At 55.8% G+C, this 21,993-nt stretch overlaps 9 protein-coding genes across 9 annotated transcripts; 4 read left to right on the top strand and 5 right to left on the bottom strand.

Annotated features, from left to right (window-relative positions):
* Positions 1–873: 873 nt before the first annotated feature.
* CABS01_15823 (uncharacterized protein) lies at positions 874–1,821 on the top strand (the record flags this gene model as incomplete). Its single annotated transcript, XM_060549157.1, has 1 exon — positions 874–1,821. One exon carries the CDS (start codon positions 874–876, stop codon positions 1,819–1,821), a length of 948 nt encoding a protein of 315 aa, XP_060390931.1.
* Positions 1,822–5,324: 3,503 nt separating this feature from the next.
* CABS01_15822 (tetratricopeptide) lies at positions 5,325–7,546 on the top strand (the record flags this gene model as incomplete). The annotated part of the gene is made up of 3 exons (XM_060549156.1): positions 5,325–5,973; positions 6,030–7,191; positions 7,243–7,546. 3 exons carry the CDS (start codon positions 5,325–5,327, stop codon positions 7,544–7,546), a joined length of 2,115 nt encoding a protein of 704 aa, XP_060390930.1.
* An 87-nt stretch (positions 7,547–7,633) lies between these two features.
* CABS01_15821 (uncharacterized protein) lies at positions 7,634–7,834 on the top strand (the record flags this gene model as incomplete). The annotated part of the gene is made up of 1 exon (XM_060549155.1): positions 7,634–7,834. One exon carries the CDS (start codon positions 7,634–7,636, stop codon positions 7,832–7,834), a length of 201 nt encoding a protein of 66 aa, XP_060390929.1.
* Positions 7,835–8,545: 711 nt separating this feature from the next.
* Positions 8,546–9,093, bottom strand: CABS01_15820 (transcription factor subunit Med10; the record flags this gene model as incomplete). The annotated part of the gene is made up of 2 exons (XM_060549154.1): positions 8,546–8,988; positions 9,054–9,093. The coding sequence occupies 2 exons, from the start codon at positions 9,091–9,093 to the stop codon at positions 8,546–8,548; spliced, it is 483 nt and encodes a 160-aa protein (XP_060390928.1).
* A 667-nt stretch (positions 9,094–9,760) lies between these two features.
* Positions 9,761–11,281, bottom strand: CABS01_15819 (uncharacterized protein; the record flags this gene model as incomplete). The annotated part of the gene is made up of 3 exons (XM_060549153.1): positions 9,761–10,711; positions 10,760–11,041; positions 11,105–11,281. The coding sequence occupies 3 exons, from the start codon at positions 11,279–11,281 to the stop codon at positions 9,761–9,763; spliced, it is 1,410 nt and encodes a 469-aa protein (XP_060390927.1).
* Positions 11,282–11,725: 444 nt separating this feature from the next.
* CABS01_15818 (tyrosinase central domain-containing protein) lies at positions 11,726–13,364 on the bottom strand (the record flags this gene model as incomplete). The annotated part of the gene is made up of 5 exons (XM_060549152.1): positions 11,726–11,884; positions 11,993–12,591; positions 12,662–12,737; positions 12,814–12,970; positions 13,108–13,364. 5 exons carry the CDS (start codon positions 13,362–13,364, stop codon positions 11,726–11,728), a joined length of 1,248 nt encoding a protein of 415 aa, XP_060390926.1.
* Positions 13,365–15,658: 2,294 nt separating this feature from the next.
* On the bottom strand, positions 15,659–16,367 carry CABS01_15817 (RNA polymerase Rpb6; the record flags this gene model as incomplete). Its single annotated transcript, XM_060549151.1, has 4 exons — positions 15,659–15,695; positions 15,802–15,921; positions 16,012–16,281; positions 16,333–16,367. 4 exons carry the CDS (start codon positions 16,365–16,367, stop codon positions 15,659–15,661), a joined length of 462 nt encoding a protein of 153 aa, XP_060390925.1.
* Positions 16,368–16,767: 400 nt separating this feature from the next.
* CABS01_15816 (uncharacterized protein) lies at positions 16,768–18,402 on the top strand (the record flags this gene model as incomplete). The annotated part of the gene is made up of 2 exons (XM_060549150.1): positions 16,768–16,846; positions 16,904–18,402. The coding sequence occupies 2 exons, from the start codon at positions 16,768–16,770 to the stop codon at positions 18,400–18,402; spliced, it is 1,578 nt and encodes a 525-aa protein (XP_060390924.1).
* A 1,197-nt stretch (positions 18,403–19,599) lies between these two features.
* Positions 19,600–21,993, bottom strand: CABS01_15815 (RNA recognition domain-containing protein; the record flags this gene model as incomplete). Its single annotated transcript, XM_060549149.1, has 1 exon — positions 19,600–21,993. The coding sequence occupies one exon, from the start codon at positions 21,991–21,993 to the stop codon at positions 19,600–19,602; it is 2,394 nt and encodes a 797-aa protein (XP_060390923.1).

The following is a 21,993-nucleotide window of genomic DNA, read 5'->3' as shown; positions in this document are numbered from 1 at the left end:
CTAAAATCCCTCTCAAGTCCCCCTCCTTTTGCGGCTTGCCCACCACCTGGCATCAGTGACCACCCACCGACGAATACCTTCCCTTACTATGGAACTGGAAAGGCAGGGCCTTCTTTTCTCGGCTGCCCCCAAGGACCCCCTTGGTCCCCTCCTGCCTCTTCCCCTTTCCACGTTCCTCCCCCCCGCCTTCCCATGTCCTTTGTGCTTTCCCCTTTTGAGAGATTGGTGGTCCGAGCTGTCGCTCTCAACCTAATTTTTGCTTAGCGCCCCAAGGGACCTTACATGAAACCCATGTGGCTGGAGAGAGTCAATTTGGCAGCTGACACAGGGAATTGTGGTCAAGCCACATATTGACAGCCACACCTCACTCCCTCCCTGAGGGATGAGGCTCTCCCCCCCTTCCCCCCGGGATTGCCATGCACGGACGGGAGGGTCATGCAAGGCTACGGTTGTCACGGAGAAGACGCCTCTGTTTACATTCATCTGTCACCCAAAGCCACCCATTGTCTCTGCTCTGGATCGGACCTTTCCACAGTTGAACTGCAACGCCATTTTAAAACCAATGCAGAACCATTCAACCATACATTCTATTCGATACTGATACCAGAAACGCGATACGCAATTTTAGCAGTTGCTTTTCTTCTTTACATTGCCGTCCTCTACTCGTCTCTCGTACGCTTACCGTCGTCTCTCGGCCCAATCCCCATATTTCTCATTGTTTACTTTGCTGCCAAGTGGGCGCGCGGCATCAAAGATCCAGAGCAAGGCACTCCCTATTTCCCACCCACAGCTGCTCCCGCCCCGAACACCTTTTCGATATGGTAGGCTAGGGCCCATTTCGCGCGCGGATCATTACATCTCTTGGAAAGTCGCATGAATTTTGACCTGAAGAACCCACAACAGGCAATGCCCGCTGGCTACAAACCTTCTCCACTAGGGCCTCATGGCTCTCCTCGCAGTTCTCCATTCAGACGACCAGAATCTCCAGCATCGCCATCAGCAGTCCGACAGACCTCAACGACCCAAGTGACACAAGTGACGCCTTTCGGGTCACCCACGAAGGCATCCTACGCTACGAACAACGGGCGCTTCGGCAACCCAACCACCCCAACAGACACGGCCGAGAGCAAGACGCCGCGAGTACGAACACCCACAGCCGAAACCACCACCATGGCCTCGCCACAGCCTCTGCGGCCCGGTTTGAAGAAGACAATGAGCCATGGGAACGCCATATCGCATTTACAACCTGCGCAAGTCAGACAGCTTCGAGAGGGTTTCGAGGTCCTGGATCGCGACAGCGATGGCGTCATCAATAGGGAAGATGTAGCCGACATGCTGAATCAGTTGGGTAAGATTGGAAACCTCAACATATCAATCGAGTTCTCTCGTTTAACAAATTTTCCAGGCCTGCCGTCCAAACCCTCCGACGTGTCAAACTTCTTCCCGCCATCAACACCTCAAACGATGACAATGGCTGCGTTCCTGAATTCCCTTGCTACGATGCTCGCCTCTCTATCACCACAATCCGAGTTGCTATCTGCTTTCTCAGCGTTCGACGACGATGACAGCGGACAGATCGACCTCGCGGAGCTGCGGGATGCGCTTCTGCACACCGCGCCAGAGCCCGGCGAGCGACCGCTTACAGAGACCGAGGTTGAAAAGGTCATAGAGGGATTCACCGGCAGACGAGCTTTCAACCGCAACATGCAAGGCGGTTTAGGAAATCGCCGTGAGGTGTTTAGATACCAGGACTTTGTCAACTCCATCATGGGGAGCAATACGACATCCGAAGCTGCATCGGCGGAGGGATCTGAGGATTGAGCTTAATTCAGGCAAGGTACGCGGCGCATGGGGGAATCAAGGTAATTGTTGGTGACGACATGAGCGAGAGGCACGTGGGGACAAACCTCTCCGGGATGAAAGCACAAATACATGGAAACGAGGATTGATGAACGCATTTGGACATGACTGTACTTTATTTGCATCAAGCACATAGGAGCACGGTAATAACAGGTATAATTTCGGCTGGGTTTCACAGCATGGCAGTTTGGTTTCCGTTTAGCGCCGAGTCCAGGGTGACAACGTGCAGCCGCAGGCACTTGATGTGACCACCGACAACATGAAGAGTGAGGGAAGAAGATGTGTGACCGAGATCGGGTGGGCGCAGCTCCCCAAAGCTCGAGGACATCATCCAAGCTCGCAAATCGAGACGCGATATGGGATTCTGGGTAATGTGAAAGGCTGGGAGACAGGCACCCCCTTTGAACGGGCAGTGCATGCACGATGTATGACTTTGGCTTCGACCTGCATGCGTGAGAGACGTTGACGACCCGCTCGCTCCGCTATACTTCTGTAGCCCTTGACTTTGAGAGAGCAACGAGATCTGTCAAGAAGGCGGAAATTGTGAACCGGCAAAGAGGGCGGCATGGGATGGGCCATGGTGATGCCATCAGCTCGGTTTGCAGGAGGTTGGGGATGGGACTGCTGCAAATCAGCCAGTGCCAGGCCCCCTTCTGCAGCCTGCACTCGCACCCGCAGTGCAGCACACATATTTCCAAGGGGCGGGCGGTAGTGGCGACTAGGACATGGGTCCTTGGATGGTCTGGTCGCTGCGTGCTCCAAAAACTAGGGACTTTTCATCAGACCTGACACTGTCTATCCGCAATGTACATACAGAACGGAGAGAAGTCTGACCTGAGGCATGAGGTGAGGCCCTCTCCCACGCTCCCACGGTGCAGGAAGTGGTCGGGTGTCATCAGAGACGGTAACGCTTTTCTTCGGGCGGTTCGGCGGACCACCCCAAGCAGCCTCCAAGGGTTCCATGACAGCGGCCAACCGTCAAGGCTGATTCGCTGACTGTGCAGGGTCCCGGGACGGGGCCCCACCGAACCTTCTCGAACCGGCCCGCTGGGTTGCAGCGAAAGAGAAGGAAGGGGTCACCGTTGGTTGCAAACGCCCCGATATGGCGATTTTCGTCTGTATCCGAGCCGGGACGTCGGACGGACGAGACATGAGGTGACGGCAGGTGCCTTTGGGCTAATACCTACCTTACTGTAGGATTTTAGGCTTTGACGCTCCTGTCAGTTGGGAGCCAATTCAGATGTAATGTATACCTGTTGCCCGTCAACAACGTCCCTGAGTTTAACATCCGTTCTTCTGTTCGTCCCTCCACATGATACCCATCACATTCACTGTAGCTTTTGAGACAGGTCATTTGGGTCCCTGCAAACGCCTTGACGCCATCGCCTTCTGGGGGTCCCGTCTGGAAATGGAGACCCTCTAAATGGAGGCTGAAGAGCTCAAGCTCCCCCCTCTCTCGCGAAACCAAAGTCTAGCCATCATCCTAGTCTGTTTCTATTTTCTACTGCGTAGTCAGTGGAAAGCCCAGGTCCCATATTCGTATGGACTCCGTACGGAGTACAGACATACGGATGCATGATACGGATACCCAGACGACTTTCAACCTGGTCCCCTTGGCAAGCTCCGCGAGAGTTCTTGCGCCTGGTATACCATTGGTCATTGGCCACCAGAAAAAAAGACAACAAGGAATAAGGGTGGCTAGGAGACGACAGGACACCAGGTCAACACTTCAACAACGGTCCAGTGGCGGTCGTCCGACGATCCCCTTCATCCACTACGGTGCAGGTATCACGGTAAACAAGTTGCGGTCCCCAAGCGTACCATTGGCTCCGCGGGGACTGCCAGTAGTCAACGGGAGACGGGACTGGGCCGTTTGGACAAGCTTCTTGTGGGGTTGGGTTTAGTGGCGGGCGACTCTTTTTTTTTTTTTTTTTTTTTCCAAATCTCTTGGTGCTTGAGGTAAGGTAAGGAAAGGTATTAGGTAGGTGCCAGGTGGTGCTTGGTTACATCTACCTCGCATGCAGAGCTCAGCACACGCAAGTGACACGCAGTTCTGCATGTACTCGATACCGAGTTGGGTTGGGTGCCGTTGGTGATGGCCACTCCCCAATGGCAGTTGCCATGTGCCAGTTGCCCAGCAGAGCCGTTATTGTACATCCACGTTTGTGTTTCTCTGCGGTCGCAGCGGTCCTGCTTCTGCGCTGGTCCAGGGGGGGGAGGATATCTCCTGTGCCTGCCGGGTAGGCTGTGGGCGTAAGTTTCGTACCATAATCCGTACAATGTACATCTTTTTGCATGGCAAGCTGTGTATGGACAGCTACCCAGCTAGCACATTTTCCACATCACGCATAGCCAGCCCAGCACATGGGCATACGGTGGTGACCTTGTCCAGTCTCCGTCTCCCCCGTAATCCATAAGGCACTGGACAGCGGACGAATAGGCAAACCAGTCAACAGGCCTGGCAGACGGGAAAAAGCAACAAGATGAGGATGGAAGAGTGGGAGAAAAAAAATTGTGCACAGCTGATAAATCTACACGAGTCCCTCCCCCTGGAGGTGGGAGAGACAGCCACAGCTAAGGCTCGTCTCGCTTGATGAATCCTGGGATTTTCGGTATTTCACCTTTGGCCTTTCTTGTCCCCCTGCCTTGGATTACCGAAAGATGACAACAGAAAAGCAACTTTGTGCATCCCGCTCCTAAAGCTTCTTCTTCCTGCTTTGCTTGCATCGTTACTTGCCTCTTTCTCTCGAATCTTTTCCTCTCTCTCGCTCTCTCTCTCCACAGATCCCGCCCCCCTCCCCCTCCTCTATCCATCGGCTTTGCCCAAAAGTAACGGATACTTTTTTTTTGCTCTGCTTCCTCACTGGAAAAGCACCCTGCAGCTTGCGCCGGCTGTATCTCCCCTCCAGTGCCCACTCCGATGGGCTGTGTGTCTTCTCGCCGAGCCTCTTCTCAATAGCCTGGGCTTCCTTCCTCTTTTCCCTCTTCATCCGCCCTCACCTAACCTTGCCTTCCGGGAGCAGCCAATCCGTCTTCTTCTTCTCCTCTCCTACCTTACTCTCACTCACACTTCAACTATCTCGCTCACTCACACCACACTGCCTCATCATCGTTGTATTCGTCGGGATTCTTCGATACGAACGAACATACTGGGACGACCATCTGCAATCAACTTCCGCACAAGCCGCCCTCTCCCGTACTCATCCATCCGAGTCAAGGCAAGGTTCCGCTGCCTTCCACTGGACGCACTCAAGCAGCCCAGAAGAAAAAAAAATAGCAGGTGCTTTTTTCCACACTCTTGCCTGCCCGCCCTCCTTCACTAGGCCCGTTATTGTGGTTTGGGGAATCTGGTGCACAAGCATAACCTTGCATCGAGGTGTACCGACCCTCCTTACCTAATTAACCAACAAAAAAATAAGCCTGCGCATTCTTTGGTTCCCCTCAGAGGGTCGCCTGCTTTATCAATGAAGCTCTTCGCAAAGAAATCGTCCAAGAAGCAAGGTCAGGACGACGACGACAACCACCAAGAATCGAGCTACTTCCCCTCCTCTGAAGCTTCTTCTCCCACAAAGTCGCCCACAAAGCCCCGGTCGCCCATCAAGTCGCCGACAAAATCCCCCACCAAAAAAACCTCCCAACCTGCATCCCCAGGCCCTCGGGAGACAAAGCCGTCGCGCACTTCCCGCACCTTTGGCCGCCACCCCACCGATCCCGGCTCACGAAGGAGCAGCAAAATCGACCTCGATTCTCACCCCCTCAATCTTCCTCCTGAAGAACGTGCAAAGAGACTTTCTGCACTCTCAGCCATGAGTGGAAACGCCATGGATATCGACCGTGAGTCGAGCGCGGCGCCTTCTTCGCCTCCTGCTGCTGCCGCTCCCGCTGCTGCTGCACCCCAACCCTCTGCGCAGACTTCCTTCTCTGTGCCCAAGCCAAACGGCATCAACACCAATATTAACGGCAATGGCGATGCTCCAGCCCCTCCCCCTCACAAGTCCAACCCCTCCAGTCCAGTCCCCACGACTGAGGACGAGGCCGAGGCCTACAAGGCTGCTGGCAACAAGTTCTTCAAGGAGAAGGACTACAAGAATGCCATTCTTCAATACTCCAAAGGTAAGTGTTGCCGATTGCGAATCTGTCTAGGCTACAAATTGACAAGTCTGCTCCAGCCATCGAGTTGGTCCCCGATTCGGCTACCTATCTGAGCAACCGCGCTGCTGCATACATGTCCAACACCCAGTACGAGTACGCCCTCGATGACTGCACCCGTGCCTCCGACTTGGACCCCGAGAACCCCAAGATCCTCCTCCGACTTGCTCGCATCTACACCAGCTTGGGACAGCCCCAAGAGGCCCTGCTCGTCTTCGGTCGCATTAACCCCCCTCCTTCAGCCAAGGACCAGGCTCCGGCCAAGGAGATGCTGAAGCACGTCAACGCTGCGCAGAGTGCCTTGAGAGACGGCACTGCTGGATCAATGGTGCTCCACGCCCTCGACCAGGCCGAGCGTCAGCTTGGCTTCGGAGCCTCCAGACCCCGCAAGTGGCAGCTGATGCGTGGTGAGGCGTACCTCAAGATGGGTACCGTCAACGCCCTCGGCGAGGCGCAGAATCTTGCCATGGGCCTGTTGAGAGGCAACAGCCAGGACCCTGAGGCCCTGGTGCTCCGCGGTCGTGCCCTCTACGCCCAGGGTGAGAACGACAAGGCTGTCAGCCACTTCCGTAAGGCCATCAGCTGCGACCCCGACATGCGGGATGCGGTTAAGTACCTCAGAATCGTGCAGAAGCTCGACCGCATGAAGGAGGAGGGTAATCAGGACTACAAGATGGGTCGCTGGCAGTCCGCCATTGAGAAGTACAGCGCTGCGCTCGAGGTTGATCCCGCCAACCGTGGCACCAACTCCAAGATTCTGCAGAACAGAGCGCTGTGCAAGATCAAGCTCAAGGAGTACGACGCAGCCATTGCTGACTGCGAGCGCGCCATCAGCTTGGACTCAACATACCTCAAGGCTCGCAAGACCAAGGCCAACGCATATGGCCAGGCAGGCAAGTGGGAGGATGCTGTGAAGGAGTGGAAGAACATCCAGGAGTTGGATCCTGAGGACCGTAGCATCGCCAAGGAGGTGCGCCGGGCTGAGCTGGAGCTGAAGAAGAGCCAGCGCAAGGACTACTACAAGATCCTCGGGGTTGAGAAGGACGCGGATGATAACCAGATCAAGAAGGCCTATCGCAAGCTAGCCATCATTCACCACCCGGACAAGAACCCCAACGACGAACAGGCTGCTGAGCGCTTCAAGGATATTGGAGAAGCCTATGAGACCCTGAGTGACTCTCAGTAAGTTGATACGTGTGTACGTTATCCACTATTTGCTAATCCCGTTTGCAGGAAGCGTGCCAGCTACGACAGCGGCGAGGACCTTATGGACCCGTCTGACATGTTCAGCCACGGTGGTGGCATGGGCGGCATGGGAGGTATGGGCGGTATGCACGGCGGCATCGACCCCGAGATCCTCTTCAACATGATGGGTGGTGGCGGCGGCTTCGGCGGCGGTGGCGGCTTCAATGGAGGCGGCTTCCCCGGCGGAGGTGGTGGTGGTGCGCACTTCAACTTTGCCGACGGTGGTGGCCGCCCTCGTGGAGGTGGCGGTGCCGGCGGCTTCGGCGGACGCGGTTTCAACTTCTCGACCTGACAATCCGAGTCGGAGGAAGAAGCAGAAACATCCGACGAGTCAGCAGAGTCGGGACGAAATACGGGCGGCTCATTCGCTGCAAAGCCGATGAAGAGCCACACGAAGCGGCGCCAAGAAGAAGGCGACCGGATTGTGGACAAGTTTCGCCAGTATGGAATCTGGATCGTGGCCGCCCTGGTCCTTGTCCCGTTCCAGCTCCTGTTGCTGGTAGCGGCAGCGGTGGGATTCGTGTACATTTGCATCATAGGGGCCCGGAAGCTGAGCATACGGCTCCGCGGCGGGAAATGAGTTTTGTGTTGTCTTTTTTTTTCGACTGCAGATCCGGATAGACTACAAACGCACAGAAAAGTGTCACGGGCGGCGTTTTTTACCCAGGCATCGATCGATCCAAACCGTCCCTTTTTACGTTTCTCTTTACCTCTTTTTTTTTTTGTTTTCCTTTTCACACCTCTACAACCCTTTTTGTAGAGACATACCAGGGACAGAGAGGGAAGAGGAACAGAGAAGAGAGAAGAAGAGTTCACGACCAAACAATATCCCTCAGAAACCAATCCGAATTTCATGACCGAACCTGGGGAAAGGATGGGTTGGAAGGCGTCTTGCATATCTCATTGAAAGGGGCATATGAGTGATGATGCCCCTACAAAATCTTGTCGTGTGTTTTCTTCTTGCGCGCGAGGTTAGGTATAGTTGACCAGCTGGTAATTGACTCTGCAAACGTCGTGTGGAAAAGACTTGCTAGCACAAGCTTAATTTCGTTGCTAATTAGTCCGTATATTCCATTATGGTGCGTAACGTGCTATTCACACGACTCTGTCTGTCTCTGGGTATCAAACTCTCTCCATGCACCTTCACCACTGGGTATCCAACCCTGGCGCTTGGTCGTCTCCAGCTTGCGCTCATTTCGTCTGCCCGGATTCCCCGAAGACCGCATGTCCTGATCCTCTCAAGGCCTCCCCCGAAGCTCGTAAACCAAACACCCCCGAAAAACAGCGCACCTCATAGCGCACCACCAGGCTTCCCGCTCCCAACAACCTTGCCCCCCTCCAGCACCCGCCCGACATCCTCCCTCAACTCCGGCATGCCCCTCTCGACATGATCCGCAAGGACATCCCGAAACTGCGCAAACGCACTCATCTTGCCCTTCATGAGCTGATTCCCGCGCCTCACAAGCTCCACAAACTCGCGCGTGTAGATGTCCGGGTTCCGCCCGTTCTCGACGTACTGCACCAGCTCGGGCGGGATCTTCGGCAGCGCGCCGGGGAGGTCGGGGGAGGGCGGGGCGCCTGCCGTCGCGGTCATGTGGACGCGCTGGAGGGAGTGCGAGAGGGCTTGGACCGAGTCTGCGAGGGCGGGCGCGGTGGGCGCGGAAGGGGTCGCGTTGTAGGTTGTTACTTGGACTAGGATTTGGTAGAGGTCTTGAATTGTGTCTTTTAGTTGCTCTGTTTTTTGGGATGTGTGTTAGTGACATGCTTGGTGGCGCAACGTGGGTGAGGGTTATACGTACGTTCCAGCTCTTCGGGGGTTGGTTTGTCTATCGGCGCCATTTTGGGTACGGGTCCCCGCGGTATCTCGCTGCGTATTGTCGTATGTGTAGTTGTTGGCTTTAGGTAGAGGGTGGCAATGCGACGCGGATGGGAGAAGCGCCTCGGTCGAGAAACGGTTGATGGAAGTTGTGGTGGGTGAATGTGAGGTTGCGCTGTGAGGGACGAGGCTGAGAAATTAGCGGGATGCAGTGGAAAGTAATCAAGGTCGAGGTTGTGTCTGGATTGATTGATGGATGGATGGATGGAATTGGTGCTAGCCAGTCGGCGGGATGGGCCGGTGGCACACACCTTGTGGGTGAGTGTGGGGGCGCTTGCAGGGATGACAAGTGCGACTGCAGACGGGGTCCCTGGCGCGACCAAAGCCGTTATGTCGCGACCCCGGTCTTTATTTGTGAAGAGGCTTTCCAGTCTTATAACCCCTCTACATGAATATCAGAGGGATGATGTTACAGCCAGATGGATTAGTTATGCTTCTCGATTCAGCCATGCTGTCGAGGCTCCGGCAAGAGCCCACAAAGTTGTGAGATTAGCATTGAGGCATCCATTGCTGAAGATATATTCTATTCTCGAATGTTTCCCGCATTCCACACTATCACTAGCGGTAAAGGATACTTGCTCAAGTGCCAATCCATCTCTGGGGTGTGGCATGCTTGCCCCGCCACTTTCTTCACTTTCCGCTGAACAGCTTTCGTAAAGCCTGCAAATTCCTCTTCTTCCCCGCTTCGCCGGGCGAGTCGGCCCCATCCGAGAGAAGCCTCTCCGTGGTCTGGTTCGGATCTGGAGTCGGGCCATTACCATCATCCTTAGTCGCATGCCTCGACACCACCAAGCTGGCTCTGGCACGACTGGGTGGACTGAACGCTGGCATGACTGGTCGTGTGATCCGTGGTCGCGGCGACGGGGACCGGATGGGGTTGTACCGCTCTAGGTACTCGGACGACTGAGGCGGAGGCGTTCGACGCACGGCGTGACGCCGTGGGACACGAGCAGGGACCAGTGGACTCTGCGGCCGCACTCGCCGTAGCTGCGGCTGCGGCGGCGGCGGTGGGGTGTTGTACCGCGTCTGCTGCTCGGAGGGCGTCTCTGGCGGAGTGACATAACCCGACGACGTCGTCGTGTCCGACTTCTCGAGACGGGACGCAAATCGAGAGGACGGCCGCTTGAGGGGCTCGTTGCTGACCCACGAGAGAGGCGGTGCTCGTCGAATTTCAGACGGCGTCCAGATCGAACGAGATCTCGGCGGTGTTTGCGGCGGCGATGTGGAGCGGGCCGGTGTAATTGGTCTGATGGTCGGTGTAAGTGAATTCGATGACCCTATTGAGGGGGTCCCGGAGATTGACGTCGCTGGAGTCTGCGAGAGGCCAGAGAGTGGATGAGACACATAGATTTCTTTCTGCTCTTCACTGGCCACTTGCTCAAGGCCCCGAAATGGCTGCATCCATATCGGTATAGGCTTCGTTGGACTTGGCTTGAAGGCAGGTTGGCCGATGGGATCGTTGATGGAGACGTATATCGTAGAGTTTCCGGGTGGTGTTGCCAGATACCCTCTGCTCTCGTCGTGGGATCCGTCTCCTATTCTGCGGAATGATGACGAGTCTGGGCTGAGAGATCGGATAGACTAGGGTGAAGTCAGCATCGACTCCCTCATCACACTCAGATAACTTACCGCCGGAGCCCTCCTCAACTGCCCGGCTCTGGTCTCACCAGCACCCCATCTCGCGCGGCCGAGTCCACCATCAACCCTTTCAACCCTCCTCAACCCCTTCTGCATCACGTCCTCCCCCTCCGTACCAACACAACACGCAGCACAAAGCGGCACCGCCTCCACCTCTTTCATGTTCCCCTTGCCTTCCGTTCCAGCAATCCTGCCAGCCATGCTCCTCCCATCAACAACGGCATCGAGGCCATCGTCAAAGAGGTCCAGCACAGGCACCCCTCGGTAGATGAGCTTGCTCCCGTAGAACATACACCCATAACACGCGCGATGCCAGAAGCACTACCCCAAGCTGACGCAGTCGTCTCCCCGGTAGACGATCTCGCCGCAAACCCAGCAGATGGCCAGATCGATCAACGCGCCGTAGCAGTGCGAGCAGCTTAGGCGGGCTTCCCGGCCGATGACGTGTGAAGGGCCGTCGGAGGGCTGGAAGCAGAAGGTACAGGTGAACGGGGTAGGCGCCGTTGATGCCATATCTCGTGGAGGATGTCCTGATCTGGGACGGGCATGAATAGTCCCTATCGTGGGAATGAATGGATATCGGTACTGAAGTCTGCGGATAAGTCTGAAGAGAAATGCACCGGTAGCATAAGAGTAGGTAGGTGCTTCAGGAACTGTTTATTCATGAATGCAAGTACTTCAGATACAAGCAGTGGTTGCAACTACTATAACAGTCCGAGACTCCGTTCCTTCCCATGCGTCCCATCAAGCCGCACATCGCGGCTGCTGCAATTTGGCAAACATCACTTGTCACTCGCTCGGTGCAAGAAATCGATGATCAGCAGTTCTTCTCTATTATCTTGGTCTATCTTACACACATGCACCGCTATTATGAGAAAATGAGAATGCTGTATCGCAACTTGCCAATACAGACCAACTCAAGCCCCTCCGAAGCTCACCTGACATACAGCGGTCTCCTCAGTCCGACGCGTATACGTAGCAGAATGGGCCATTCACGGTATCCATGGCATCGCGAAGGGACAGTTCGGCGCCCAGAGGTCCCATGTACATCAAGTCGTCGAGTGTCACATTGGCGCTAGCCGGCTGGTTCATGGTGGTGTTCGTACCGAAAATTGTCTATGGCGGAAGTTAGTGCCTCGTTCATTGATCATCACAAGGTAAGGAAAAGAAGATGAGCGGAAGGCAAGTAAGTGAAAGCAAAGACTGTGCGAGTTGACAACTGACCTGACGATTCTGCCAGTCCAAGTTCTGCCAGATCCAGTAGAGACGGTCCATCTGAGCGTGATGAAGGTAGAACACGGGATCACCGGGGCTGAGGTAGACGTCGCTCGAAGGGTCCCCTCCTAGCGCATAGTGCCCGCCTCCGTGGACGCCTAGCTGGCCCGTTCCGACGTACCGCGAGTCCCCCTGTGCGATGGCCTGAAACCTCTCAATGTCAGCGGCGTCACGGATCAGGTCCGTCGTGTTGCGGAGGCTGGCCCAGCGCTGGAGCGGGTAGACGTTGAGATCGCGGCGCAGGCATCGCGGGTTGTCGTCGGTGGGCGTGGCCGAGTTGTAGGAGGTGACGTTGCCGTAGTCCGGCATGGCCTGCGGGCCGAGGTGGACCGTCTGGTTGGCAAATGGGGCCGAGGACGAAGCCAGGCAGCCGCCGCCTGTGCCGGCGGGGAGTACTGTTGTGGTGTTATCCCACGCGTTGACGAGGACGAGCCCTTGGTGAGGGGTCGGGACGCCGTCGCTGCCCATCGAGGTCGCGGAGCCGTCGAAGACGGGGCTCGCGGAAAGGTTGGCCGTGTCGAAACCCCATTCCCAGTAGGGGAAAGATCCTGGCGTGGTGTTAGTCTTGCTCATCTTGCTTTCATGTTAGAGTATGTGTATAAGGAGTGATAAGCGTACCGTTGTAGCCGCACTCTGATTCCAGCTTGTTCTCATATGTCCAGATGTAGTAGCGATGCCAGAGGAAGAACGTTGCCTGAGATGAGTACTCCGATTAGCGGGAGGTTCTCCTACACATACAAGAAACTGCTTCGTCTGGGTCGATAACCTACCGACAGGTGGACGTAAAGCGTCGCTGCCTGGTGCAGGGCCACAAAGTCATCAAACATGGACTTGGACCCGGCAATCTCGGTGAATAACTCCGGCTGCTGCTGGAGGCAGGTCACGGCATCGGTGTACCTAATGCGCTCTTCATCCGGCATGTTTCTCCTGTAAAGAAAAGCACAGTCGATGTCAGTCCACAAGTTACTTCCCCTATTAAATTGTCTGCCCTATCCTCTTCCCCCTTTCCCCATGACTGGGCTAGGAACAAATTAGACTTAAAAGACCGGAATCAAAAGACTCACCACTCGCGACGGACTCTGACATTGTCTTTTGTGCACTGCGCGGTCCCGTTCTGACCGGCCGCAGTCGCGTTCCCGAGACGAGCAAGAACGTTGCTGTAGGCCTGTTTGTTGAGATCAGACAGCACAGCGCCAGAGTCGATGGCTTGTTGGGTATAGTTCGTCGCTCTGGACGCCACCGCGAGGCCATAGACGCCGCCTGGGAGCAGCAGCGTCAGCGCCGGCAAGACGGCCGCGAGAACAGATGCTTGAGGGAGCATTGTAAGTCTGAGAAAGGACTTGTGGACCTAGGCGGAAAAGGGCCTTATAGAAAAGAAGCGAGCATGTGCCGGCTTGGAAAGGCTCTCTGCTGCTAATGGAATATACCGAAAGAGGTATGGGGAGGGGGAAGCCAGGCTGAGGATTGGAATGTCTTGCTTGTCCAGCCATCTTCCTCTCGTCGAAAGGGCGGTCACTGACTCTACTCTTTATACTAAATTGGAAGTCCACAATATTTTGCCAAGAGAAAGGGTGAACATGTCGTGCCATGGGCTCGGCGATGATCAACGTGTTCGAAGCTTCATTTTGCCCCTCTGCCACCCTTCGTCTTCCTCCTCTTCCAGAGAAGGTGACAAGCACAAGCAGCTGCAAAGCTACCCGGCTAGTCGGGATACAGACCCACAGGGATCACGACGTACAAGGGGGGGAAGGTGAGCAAAATAGACAGACATGACGACGCTTTCATGGCTGTGAGTATACGTGTACAGGTTTGTGGGAAAAGGAGGGCAAGGGCGGGAAAGCGCCAAGAGTTGTACTTGAGAAGCACGGCGTAGTGTTGGAAGTGAAGCGGAGCCAAGAGAAGTATGTGAGAAGCCTGCCGGTTGGGTGAGGGCCAAGCCGGACAGCCGCGGTCTCGCGTTCGGGAGCTGAGGTGTGGTGTGGACGGGATGGTGGTGGTTCTGGTCTTCCGGGTGACGGGAGAAGAGATCCAGCTTGCTTTCCGTGATGGACGGCGTGATTCGAGAGGCCAGGCGGGGAAGAGAGGGGGCCAGAGTAGGAGTGAAGGCTGTGAAGCAGAGACGATAACCCGCATGCTTCGTGGACGGTGGACATTGAAGACGTGGTCGGCCGAGCGCGGCGGAGGAGGTCCGAGCCAAGGCGATGGGAAAGTGATGTGGGATATGTAGAAGGGAATGGAAGGCTGCAAAGGAGAGAAGACCGCCGTGTTAGCAAGCGTCGTCGGTCCTTGTCCCCCTCCTTCGTTTTCGCTCTCTGTTCACAATCAAAGTGTGGGAAAATGGATGATGCTGGTCGTCTTGGTAGTTGCGGCCGGCTCGATCCGTTGCGTTATCCAGATATCCTTCATGCCAAGAAAGAGGCGATTGAAAGGCTGAGTGTGTATTCGTTGGAAGCAATAGAGTGTGAACTAGTCTAGTAGACATATTTGGGCGGATCGAACCACGATTGCCAGAAGCTTGGATCAGAAGGTAAGCTATTCGGCGTCAATTACCCTTTGACGAGCATCTGGGCCAATGAAGACAAGATCCAATACGTCGTTTAGGCATGGTCTTGGCTAAGCTTTTCCCTCTCGGTCTTCTCTTCTCTAGCTTGCCCACCAGCCTCAGCCTCAGGTGCAGGCCAAGTCGTCGCCCATAAGCTTCTTCGTGCCACCCCGGCAAGCCTTAGTTGAAAGAAGGAAGGAGGTACATGGGGGCGGTGGGGAGGTAAGGGAAACAGAAACAACCTTGTACCTAGGTTAAGTTGTGAGATATCGGACGAAAGGTGGGACCTGGGGTGAACGGGGCTGTGTAAGCTCAGAGAGAAGAAGGAAAACGTTGTTGTTTACGTTGACGTTGCCGATCCTCATCGATAAGGGGACAGCTCCACGGCTCGACGGCGCCGAGGTCCGTGGCCCGTCGCGCTCCGGAAGGCGGGAGGCTCGCGGCCGGGAAGGAAGCGACGATCGGTTCGCTGACTCTCCAAGCCGGACACCTCGCTTAATTTCGGCGGGGGGTTGGCAGGGACGCTTCTCAGTGTTGGGAAGGTGCATACCGGCTCATCTCCCACTCTCCCACTGGTTACACTGCAGGCTGCCACTCGAAGCGAGGATCTGAGCAGGACCACGTAATCCTGTGATGAATCACTTCAGTCCGCTATTTTGAGCCCGGAAAAGCGAATAGAAACAAGAAGAAAGTGACGAGAGTACGAGAACTGGGATTCGAGATTTTCTTCTCACAATTGAGATGGTTCTTTGATGTTTGAAAATTCCAATTTTTTCCTAGAAAACGCCACGCTCAATGCAAAATCAAAGTACAGCACACTAACCCCTGTGGTGTGTCTTCTTTTTATAACGGTTTTTGGATGGAACGTCTCTTCTCAAGCTTGCCTCCGAGCGTCTGGCTCAACGGCGAAGCGAGCTGGTAATGAGATCCATGGTAGGAAACTCTCTGCTCGGACATTTGACTACTCTTGAGGCAACGACGATAGGAGATGGGTATAAGGTGCCTTGCATCTAGTCGCGCGTCTCTCTTTGTCCCCCGAAAAGTTTGGAGAGAAAAAAAAGTCAGTAGTCCCCTCACTGGAGAAGCTCCTCGCAGGTCCAATCCTCGTAGCTATTGGCGCGCAAGGTTAGCCGGGCATGGCTCAAGATAACGGTGCAGAATGGCCACGAAGCTTGCGTGGACAGTCCGGGGGAGGGGTTTGTCGTCCGGCACTTACTATCCGTCGGGCATGTAGCGGCGCACAATGAGAGGGATCTTCTTCTCTCGGAGCTCCTTGATCGCGATTTGAAGAGGATCCGTCTCTCCTTCCAAGTCCACCAGCACCGGCGCATTCATACTAATCCCACGCATTAGCTTGTTTCTGTCCGCGTGCATCGCGACTTTATCGCGGGGTATTTGCTTTAGGTGGGATTGCGGTTTGACGAACCTGATCTGCAGGGCGCGGGTTCCCAGAATACGGGCGCGCTCGTACTTTGTCATGTAGGGGGTCGTCGTACGCTGGTCATCGGGAATCTTCTTGTCGCGGTGCGACTTCTCGTTTCCCTTGCCCGCGTTCGCTGCCGCAGAGGGGTCGCCCGATGCAACGACATTGTCCGCGTCCTCCTCGTCGCCCTCTGCCCTTCCGACTTCCTCATCGTCCGCAGGAACCTCGGGATCCCAGTAGTCGGCGGCCTCGTCCTCGTACATGGTCTCGTCGCTGAATCGCGGTTAGCAGTCGCGCCGCAGACGCAAGTGCATGTAATCTTACCCTCCGCCAACATCGTCATCGCCAAAGTCAGACATCTTGAGGTTTCAATTGATGGGATGGATGACTTCCGCAATGGTGTGGTTCGTTGCTGCGTCCTGGTTCCTACGTTCGTCGCGTGATGTTGGATTGTCGCAAGCGGAGCGTCTGCTGGACCCAGCCGTGAAAAAATATTGACGAGGCTGCTGCGATGGACAGAGTTCCCCCTGGTGGGTCCGCACTAGTCTTATCAGCAAGAGGAAATAGCTTATCCGGACCGAGTCGACCCCGGCCCCTCGTCCCGTGGCTGGTGCAGCGCACAAAATTTCGCCAGACCGCCCGGGAATCCGCCAATTCTGCCAGGAAATAAGTTCATCGGCTCTCGAAAAGTTTGGCAATCGACCTCTTTTTTCTCATCGCCCAGGCAAGGCAGGCAATGCTCGATCACAATCGCTCCTCATGACGAAACGGAAGGCCCAAGAGGCTTCCGCCTCCCCGGATCTGAAAAGATCCAACGTAGCGGCGCTGGAAGACACCGGTTGGTGAGCCCGCTTTCGAACTACAACTTGGTGCGATTTGGCTAACACGATGGGAGGGAAAGCTGCCAGCGACGACGACTACGATGATACAGCCAGCAATTCCGGCTCGACCGCCGACGCCGAGGTAGAGTCTGTCATGACAGGCCAGACCTCGGTCACCACTCGATCCCGCAAATTCCCCTCAGACCTCAAGACCATCCCGTGCACATATCCAGACTGCGACAAGACGTTCAACCGGCCCGCCCGTCTGGCCGCCCACCTCCGTTCCCACACGGACGACCGACCGTTCAAGTGCACCTACCCCGGCTGCGACAAAGACTACCGCGAGGAGAAGCACCTCCGCCAGCACGTCAAGGGCTCCCACACCCAGGAGCGGGCCTACGTCTGCTCCCACGAAGACTGCGGCAAGTCCTTCCTGACGGCGACGAGACTGCGCCGTCACCAGGACGTCCACGCCGGCCAGGAGCGCTTCCGGTGCCGCGACTTCCCGCCGTGCGCCCAGAGCTTCCGCAAGCACAACACCCTCCAGCGACACATCCGGTCGGAACACCTGGGCACGCACGCATACCCATGCACGGCACCCGGCTGTGGCGCCGGCTTCGACTCCCAGGGGGCTTTGCGGAACCATACCAAGCGCGACCACAGCGAACCGCAGTTCTGGTGCGAAGAGTGCGGCGGCGGCGACGGCGAGACCAAGGTCGGCTTCACGTCCATCTCGCTGCTCCAGGCACACATCCGCAAGGAGCATCTCAACTGCATCTTCTGCGAGTACAAGTGCACCGGGCAGTGGGAGCTGGAGAGGCACGTGGAGATGCGCCACTCGGGCATCCCCGTCGACGCCCGCAAGACGGTCGCCTGCACGTGGGAGGGCTGCGACAAAAAGTTCACCAAGAAGCACAATCTCACCGTCCACATCCGCACCGCGCACGAAGGTTTCCGCTTCGTCTGTGGCGAGGTCGACGTCGCGGGCTCCCCTGATCTGGAAACCTGGTCCAACGACCAGGGCTGCGGCGGAGGCTTCGTCACCAAGGCCAACCTCGAGGACCATATCCGCTACGTCCATCTGGGCATGGAGCGTCCGGTGCCGAACCAGAAGCCACCCAACATCATTGACGATCTCGCCGGCACCAAGCGCACGATCCTCTGCACAATACCCGGCTGCGGCGCCCGCTTCATCCGCCACCACGACCTACAAGTTCATCTCGAGGACCACCCTCCACCAGTGGTGGCCGGCGCCGGCGACGGCGACCCGCAGATGGACATCGACGCTGCCCTCGCCAGCTTCGCGGCAGGCAACCCCAACGGCGAAGCCGACCTCGCCCCCTTTGACGGCGACCGCGAGATGCCGGAACTACCCCTATACGGCATCATCCCCGGCGTCACAGACTTTGTCGGCGGTGACCCAGCCAACCCGAACGACGACTTCTGGATCGGTGCCGCCGACGACTTTGGCACGCCGCCGCAGACGTGGCAGGAGGAAGAAGCAGCCATGCGCGCGCTCATCGACGAGGACTTTTCCCAGTTTGTCGATCCTGCGTTGGGAAATATCGTCTGATTGGGGGGGGGGGGGGGGGGGGGGGGGGGGGAAACACACAAAAGAAGAAAAAAGGGGGGGAAAGGGGGGAAATTTAAAAAATAAATTTGAAAAAAGAAATAAAAACCCGGCCCAAAAAAGGGGGGACAAAAAAAAAAAAAAAAAAAAAAAACAAAAAAAAGAGGGGGAGCAAAAAAGATGGAGGGGTTGTGAAAAGAAAAAAAAAAGAAATAACTAAAAGGAAAGATGAGACGAAAGCCGGCAAATTTGCAACATGATTTTGATGACAGTATTAGATACCCGGCCACGGAAACGGTGAGCCACGACAAAAAAAAAGCCTGATAGACAAAAACAAGGGGGTCACCAAAAAGTTTGTTGCGTTTTAAACTTGATGAATACTGTATATACTACAAAGGGCGAAAATGGAAGAGGTGCTTAGCTACTAGCGCTCAAAAGATATCAAGAAAACTGTATTGAACCCAGCCTTTTACACCTTTAATCGTTTCCCTCTTTGCAAAAACCAGAAAAGGCATCAGGACGAAATATTGGAATTCTTCCTTGGAGGAAAGTATCGCTGCGGGCGGAATGTCTCCTTGCTGAGGAAAGGTGCGGGGCAACTACTCATCGATCGACTCACCTTTGCATAGTCCACATGCTCCGTACACGGTTCACGTTAGAGGGAACAAAGTTTGCAAACAAAGATTCGCTTGCATTTATCCAGGGAAACCATGCTTTTCCTGAAGTGCGCTCTAATAGACATACAAGTGATTGATGCTGGCCCATGTAGCCAGCATCGCCTCCTTCTGCTGTATCCTATGTCTCCCTCCCCAGACCTGAGCCAGCCCCCTCTCATTTCCATTCCACGTTGGCGACAGATCGTGACTGCCATGTTCCAGGCAGATCATAATCTGGTATCTGCTGCTATGTTCGACCACAATCATATGCATGAAAGAGGTGGTGCCAAAATTTTGTGTGGTTAGTCTCCCCCGAGCTCTGGGATCGAGAAAACAGCCCCTGACCACTTTGCCAAACCGGCGATGAAATTATAGATGAGAAGAGACAAAAAAATGAAAATAGAATCAAGAATCAAGGATGAAGTGAGAAGACGTGAGATGCAATTACAACAATTAACCAATCTTTACGCTATGTTCCTTTTGCATCATGTGCAGGGGGTGAGAAGAGCGCCGAGAAGGACGCTATGAGATAGGTTGGGTACCTCTAGTTGGCAACCTCCTCTTCGACCCAGCCGTTCAGGCCACCTTGAATGGCAAGACCGTAGCCAGCGCCCATGCCGCCGAAGCTAGCCTGGTACTGGTGTCCACGGCGTTGCTCGCCGTCGTGGCCCGAAGGGACGCCGCCGTTCTCGAAACCGGGGTTCAGGGCGGGCAAGCTGACGGCACGGTTGTGTTGGCCGCGACCGTTGCCAGGGGCCAGAAGACCACCAATGGTAGTCGGTCCGGAACCCGATGCACTCTGAGGGTATCCGTTCGAGATGCTGGCCGACTGTTGGTGCCCAGAGATGGGACCCTGGGATTGCACATCGATGGAGAGCTCGCTAGGTGATGACTGGGCAGTGCCGAACAAGGCCTGTTGCTGAACAGCAAGTTGCTGGTGCTGCTGATGCTGTTGATGTTGCGCTTGCTGAGAGACGTGGTTCAGGTACATCGTAAGGGGATGGTTGTTTGAGCCGAACATCGTGGCTGACTGTTGGGGGGTGTTGCCGTTGGTGGGAGAACCAGAGTTCTGGGAACCATTGGGCGGAGGTGACGAAACACCATCGGTACGAGGAGACTGCGCCTGTTGTTGAAGCTGACGGGGTGCGTTTCCGCAACGATCCTTGCCGAAGTTGACCTTGAACTTCTTGTACTCGTCCTTGCTGCGGATGGCCTCGATAGCCTTGATAGCGTTGGCAATGTTGGTGAAGTTGACAAAGGCGCAGCTCTTCTCTCTCAGGGTGTTGACCAGCTCAATCTCGCCGAATTCCGAGAAGTCCTGTCTCAGTCGCTCTTCAGTCCAGGTCTCATCAAGGTTACCAATGTAGACATTGCGAGAAGCTCCTCCGCTGACAGCAAGGGCGATGGCCGGCGGCAAAGCACCAGAGTGCTTGCCCCAGCCAATCTTGAGCCTGCGATTGTGGATCATCAAGCCCTGAAGGTTGCTCAGAGCGTAGAAAGACGCCGCGGCCGTGGGGTCGATGAAGGTAACGAAGCAGATGTGCTTGTCAGGGATGTAACGGATGTGGTGGAGAAGACCTCCGCGCACAACGTTGCAAATCTCCTCAATGGTCGTCTCGGGGTGGATGTTGCCCAGATAGATGGTGCGGTTTCCGAGGTTGTTAATACCACCGGCGGTCGTCGCAACAGCAGCTGCTGCAACAGATTGCTGAGCCAGCGCATTGGAGATCACGTCGCGGTCTGCACCAGTAAGCATGTGCGCATAGCCAGGCGCGATACCCAGGTATTGAGCAGCGTTCTGCTGCTGCGTCTTCGAAACGTAGGCGCAACGGTCCTTGCCGTAGTAAACGCGACGAGGAGCCTGCCACTTTGGCTCTTGAGGAAGTTGAGAAACAGCCTTGATTGCATTGGCAATGGACAGAAAGTGGATGAAGGCAATGCTCTTCTCACGAACAATCTTGACCGTGTCAATGGCACCGAACTTCCCAAGGTCCTCACGAAGCTCCTCCTCGGCAATATCCTCCGGCAGGTTACCCAAGTACACGTTACGGGAAGCACCTGACTGCTGGACAGCCAGAGCCACAGAGGTGGGTACCTGCGAAGGCTTGCCCCAGCCGACCTTGATGTCCTGGCCCTTGATGCAGAGCTTTTTCAAGATGGCATCAGAGTGGAAGTGGGTTGCGGAGCTGGCGTCGAGGAAGGAGATGAAGGCACAGTTCTTATCGGGCAGAAGACGGACGGACTCGATTTGTCCGCTACGAACGTGACCCAGAATCTCCTCAGCGGAAGTGTCGGGGGGGATGTTACCGAGGTAGACGGTGCGGCTGGTACCAGTGACCATGCCAGGGCCCATCGAAACGGGAGAGCTGGGCTGCATGGGAATCTGCATGTTGTTGAAGCTACCACCGGTGGGAGACTGAGGCTGGAAGAACTGGGGAGCGCCGTAGGTCGAAGGAGAAACCATGGCCTGGTACTGCTGAGGAGACATGCTCTGCTGAACAGGGCTCTGCAGGCCATTGTGCTGTTGCTGCTGTTGGCTCTGGTGCTGAGCTTGCTGGAAGCTCTGCAGGTTCTGGAACTGAGGGCTCGCGAAAGCCGCCGGGGTTCCAGGCTGGAAGGGGCTTCCGAGCAGCAGCTGGGAGGGAAGAAGAGGCGTGAACTGCATGTCGAAAGCGGTGCCAGGAGTGGCCATGTCGGCGGCGGAAGGGGGCGCCTGGTGCTGGTGCTGGTGCTGATGCTGGAGCTGGTTCAGGGGCTGAGTGTTGATGGTGGGAATGTTTCCACGACGAGGGTGCCTATCAGCGAAGCCAGAGATGTTGGAAGTGAAAGCTCCGTGAGAGAAGCCAGTTTCGCTATTGGAGGGCTTGGAGGCGTGGCCGAAGCGGTTCCCAGGAGCACTGGGGCCGCCTTGGCCGACGGGTCCTTGAATTTCCTGCAT

This window comes from Colletotrichum abscissum (assembly GCF_030869225.1).
Source record: "Colletotrichum abscissum strain IMI 504890 chromosome Unknown Scaffold_74.1, whole genome shotgun sequence".
NCBI classification, from domain to species: domain Eukaryota; kingdom Fungi; phylum Ascomycota; class Sordariomycetes; order Glomerellales; family Glomerellaceae; genus Colletotrichum; species Colletotrichum abscissum.
Note: the sequence above shows the minus strand (reverse complement) of the source record. Positions and strands in the feature narration are given on the sequence as shown.